General features: G+C 51.8%; 1 protein-coding gene and 1 long non-coding RNA gene across 2 annotated transcripts in view; both read left to right on the plus strand.

Annotated features, from left to right (window-relative positions):
• The window catches only part of LOC112485495, a 1,357-nt gene extending 181 nt beyond the window's left edge, over positions 1-1,176 (plus strand). Inside the window, exon 2 of the long non-coding RNA XR_003048480.1 lies at positions 622-1,176. This is a non-coding gene — a long non-coding RNA (uncharacterized LOC112485495). The remainder of the gene's footprint in view (positions 1-621) is intronic.
• A 1,723-nt stretch (positions 1,177-2,899) lies between these two features.
• The window catches only part of SLC49A3 (solute carrier family 49 member 3), an 11,312-nt gene continuing 9,141 nt past the window's right edge, over positions 2,900-5,070 (plus strand). The window contains exon 1 of the mRNA XM_006919122.3: positions 2,900-2,974. Within this exon, the coding sequence (XP_006919184.1) occupies positions 2,900-2,974 (75 nt within the window). The remainder of the gene's footprint in view (positions 2,975-5,070) is intronic.

The following is a 5,070-nucleotide window of genomic DNA, read 5'->3' on the forward strand; positions in this document are numbered from 1 at the left end:
CGCTGCGCCAGCCGCCTGGAGGCCTGTGGACCCCGGACCCTGCACGCAGCTCACGCTGAGCTGTGCTCCTGGACGAGGGTTTCCTCTGCCACAGGCGGCGTGCTTACATGCTGTCCTTGCTGGGAGCTAGCACCTAGTGCCCGCCGTGCACTAGTCAGGGGCCTGCCTCGGGGCTCGCGGACAATGGGCAGCAAGGCTGACCTCACAACTCGTCCGAGTGTCCACCTTTGGGCAAGCGCAGCCCTGGAGCTGTAAGCAGTGACCCTGACATCCTGCCCTGGTGGGGCCCACACTGTGTGGGGGGGGAACAACAACATAGGGGAATCTAAATGTGGTTTCATGTGGGGAATAAGCATGGGGAGGCAGTGAGAATCCGGAGTCAGTTACAGTAGGGCGGATGGGAACGGAAGGGACACAGAGGGAGCCAGCCACCTTGCAAATATCTGTAACCAAAGAGTGCGATACTTTGATTCTAAAAACTACATTAAAGAAGACCGAAATAAATGGAAAGACATCCATATTCACTGATCACAGACAATATTGTTGATATTAATAATATTCCCAAATTTGATCAATAAATTAAACAGAATCCGTATTGAAACCCAGTTGGTTTCTCTGCAGAAATTGCCACGCTGATCTTAACATTCATATGGACATTCAAGGGACCCAGAATAGCCAAGACAATCTTGATAAAGAAGAACAAAGTTGGAGGACTCCCATTTCCCGATTTTAGAAATTACTACAAAGCTACAATAATCAAGATAGTGTGGTACTGGCATACGGACAGACATATAGATCAATGAATTAGAGTTGAAAGTCCAGAAATAAACTCTCATATTTATGATCAACTGATTTTCAAGAAAGGTGCTAAGACAATTCAATGGAGAAAGAAGCCTTTTCAACAAATAGTGCTGGGAAAACTGAATGTTCACATTTAGAAGAATGAGATTGGACTCTTACCATACGATATATACAAAAATTAACTCAAATGGATCAAAGGCCTAAATATAAAAGCTCCAGCTATTAAATTCTCAAGAAAACAGAAGCATAAATCTTTTTGACCTGGGATTGGGCAATGGATACAAGGTTTTTTTGGGGGGGTGCTGCAATATTTCAGAATTGATCATAGAGAAGTTTGCACATGTTTGTAAATATATTCAAATCTATTGAATTGTACACATTAAGTGGGTGAATCGTATGATATGAATATTGTATCTCAACAAAGCTGTTATTTTAAAAAGGCAATTACAAAGAAACTACAAAACATTTAGAACTGATAAAAAATGAAAGTACTACACGTTTATCCCTATGGGTAAAATATAAAATTAGATAACTAACATAAATACACACACAGGTATACATAAATATTTCACACCGTACAGAAAACGTATTTATCTCAAAAGCACAAGTGAAAAATTAGATACCCTCTCCCACCATACATATGAAAACAATGAGATATCTATTTCATGCAATATACAAAATATTAGATATTCAACTTACAGCACACACACATAAATGGATACTCCTCACTGTACACACTCACAAAAGACACCCATTTCCAATATATGACAGAAAAATATGGTACCTATCTCATACCATACACAAAATTTCATGCCACACAATAGAAAAATGAGGTAGTAATTTCAACTATATGGAGGAAAAAAGTTAGATACCCTCGCACTTTACACAAGTAGAAACACATGTCACACACGATACTTACTTTCTACCTCAGAACTCCATGCTAAAAGATTCACCGTGCCAAGTCGACCACAAATCATTAGACACCCATCTCAAAATACTTTTAAAGAATAGACTCTATCGGGAAGCAGTTCTCCGCAAATACCTTGTGTTTCTGTTGCCGCAAGTCCAGGTCCTCAGAGTGAGGTCGTCGGCAGCCACGTTCAGAGTGTTTGTGTGAGAAATCGCGGGGCAGACAGGAGAAGGGGGGACCTGCCCTCTCCCCAGAAAAGAACCCCAGTGTAGAGGGAAGGTTTCTCCCTGTAGGGCAAGACGAAGTGGTCCCCAGGAGTCCTGATTTCAGGGTCGTTCTTCTGCATGTGCAGATGGCATCTGCATGCCCGTGGAGACTGGAGCTGGAGGGAACAGTTCAAGGCACCACTGTGCCTGCGAGTGACATGCTCTTTGCCTCTGGCCCAGGGCCCGTGTGCCCTGCGTGTGCTGTGCAGGAGGTGGCGGTAGGCACCCCTGCTAGTTTGCAAGGAGAGCAAAATCGAGACCCTTCCCAGACCCTTCCCAGTTTCTGACTTGACACACACACATTTCACAACAGAAACACACGGAGTGGACGCCCTTCATACACGACACGCCAGAGTGGACACCACACGCGACACGCCAGAGAATTAGATGCCCATTCTTTCACATTCAGAGGGAAAAATTAGATGACCATTTCATCAATATATATACACAGAAGCCAGAGACCCATCTCACACCACACCTACGAAAAGCCAGATGGCCATACACGACACACCCTGGACACACGAGGTGCCCATCTCGTACCAGACGCAGACACAAAACAGGAGAACAGCAGGACATGCACAATGCTGGGTCTCCGCCACCCTCTCCCTGTCTCCCTCACTGTCACAGACTGGACACGACATCGCACCATGCCCACCTCCCCCCCACACACACACGTGGAACAATCGGCTCTTCCTACGTCTTTAACAGGCTGACTAGGTCTGAGCAGTAGGGATGGGATGGGACTTTGGAGTTCTCAGCAATCTGGGGCCCAGCCATGTGTGGCCACAGCTCTGGGTATGTGTGACCCTGGCGCTGGCCTTCCCCAGATGATGACAGAGGGGGGCAGAGGAGCGGCGGCCCCAAGGGCTTCTCTCTGCTAGGGGCCAGTCGAGTGAGGCCTCCTTGAGCAGCATCGCTCGCCATGGACGTGGGCTCACGTCCCAGTGCGGGTGGTCAGCGGCTGTCAGTGGAAGGTTCCCTGATTGCCCCTGTTCAGGTGAGGACAGAGTCACAGCACCGTTTCTGAGGAGCGTGGGAGCCCGGACTCGGATGGCCGACTCAGCACCTTGCCCAGGCTGTGCAGGGCGCGTGGGCCTTCGGCGGCCTGGAGGGCAGCAGTGGCAGCAGCGCCAGTCACGCGCGTGGACACGGGGGCAAGTGTACCTCCGGAACCAGGTCCGAAGCCTCTGGGCCAGGACATGGGGGGGCACCCAGTGGAATATGTGCAGACAGGGCAGAGGGAGTGCCTGGAGGAGCACAGGCGGAAAGGTCACCCGCCCCACGTGCTTCTGTGCTCAGCCACCACATGTGCCAGCTTCGGGTGTGCGCACTCGGGTGTGGACAGACCCGGCTCCTGATATCCGCTTGAGAGGAGCAGATCAAAACTAAGGAAAAACCAGGGGACTGTACGGGGCCGAGACCACCTCCCCATATGAGGTGAGGCTTCCTCCCTCACGTCATCCACGGCGAAGCAAGTGTTGCCTTAGGTCCAGGCGCTTCCCTCGGAGCAGGATACTGTTTAGGGAAGACGCATTAGCCTGGAAAAGCCCTAATTAATGTTGGCTTGGGTTGCCTGTAGGAGTCCATGTTTGGTTAAGTAAAGGGGAGATGAAGAAATTGAAAGACAGATTTCGTCATAATTTTGTGTGTCGAATGGGACCCTAAACAAGTCTCTAGAGGTAATTTTGAAAAGCAAGCTGCGGGTGTCTTTCATTAGGAGAGCTCTCAAAGACGTCTTCAGACGTGCTGGGCTGGCAGGGTTCCGGCGGGTTCTGTTGGGTTCCGGGCTTGGTGTGATACTTCCCTGGATGGTATCACACCTGGATTCAACACCTGCATGTGAGCATGGAAAAGGTCATTGTTGCCAGGTGAATGGGCTTTTCGGATCATGTGAGCTTTAAAAACTAAACTTCTGATTTTGAGATATAGATTCAAATGCAGTTGTGAGAAATAATAGATTCCTTGTGCGGCTTGCCCATTCGCCCCGTGATAACATCCTGCCAAGCACCTGTGGAGGACTCACAGCCACGACACCAACGCTGGCGCAGCCCATGGGCCTGTCTCTGCTTCTCGCAAGCTTCACCTGTGCTCACTGGTGTGCGTGTACTTCGCGCCACACGACGGTATCGCATGTGCAGGGTCGCACGTCTGTGTTTCTGCGTGCCTGTTGTTGGTGGACAGACATGCCATCGATTGTCGCGTGTTGCCTCACATCCTGTAACCTTGCTAAGCTGCCTCAGCACGAGGGTCAGAGGTGGAGAGGAGCGAAAACAAGGCCTAGCATCCTGTCCACTTATGTCCACCCCAAGGACGTCACACACGACCTCAGGAGGCAGCAGGGAGGGGAAGTGTCCAGGTGGATTGCTGGGTGGGGAGGAAGCTGGAGAGGAGGCCACCGGCCCGCAGAGGTCCCTGGGGAAGAGAGACAAGCTGACACCCCTCCTCTCTGCCTCCCAGCCCACAGGTCTCGCCTCCTCAAACCGGCAGAAACCTGTGTCTCTTCCTCTGCCTCAGCTGCTTCCTCAACTGGAAACAGCACCCGGGGTGGGGAGGCCGCCTGCCCACTGCCTGGCCCCAGGCTCAGTGCTGGGCACTGCCCTTTCCCAGGGCCAAGGCACAGCCTGGCCCGGCCTCCCTCTTCCTCCTGTGCCTGCGCCGCCTCTGCCCCTCGCGCTGGTTCCTGCTTCCTGCCCGGCAGAGTCTAATGACTGTTCTGGATTCGAGGCTCTTAGAAAACTGACCCCAGCCTCCTCTTCCAGGCTGGCGGCCTGTCTGTTCCCGTGACTTGTGAGGACATCAGGAATTGGGGCTCGGAGGTAGCGAAGGTGACTCTTCCACAGTCCTTTCAGGCAATTTGGACCCTCTGCTGGGCAGTGACTTCGCAGCGCCCTCTCCTGCAGCCACCCGCGTGGGCGTGTCCACAGCAGGGGCCACACAGAGGCCGTGACGCGGCTTGGCTCACACGAGGCTGCGCTGGCCCGGTTTTTGTGGCAGACACTTCCCTTCCCGCCGATGGGGTGGGGTCTAACTTCACAACGGGTCCCTTTCCAACCTGGTGGTGCCGTAACAACCCGTCCCTCGGGGCGGGGACTG

This window comes from Pteropus alecto, unplaced genomic scaffold, assembly GCF_000325575.1.
Source record: "Pteropus alecto unplaced genomic scaffold, ASM32557v1 scaffold5, whole genome shotgun sequence".
NCBI lineage: Eukaryota > Metazoa > Chordata > Mammalia > Chiroptera > Pteropodidae > Pteropus > Pteropus alecto.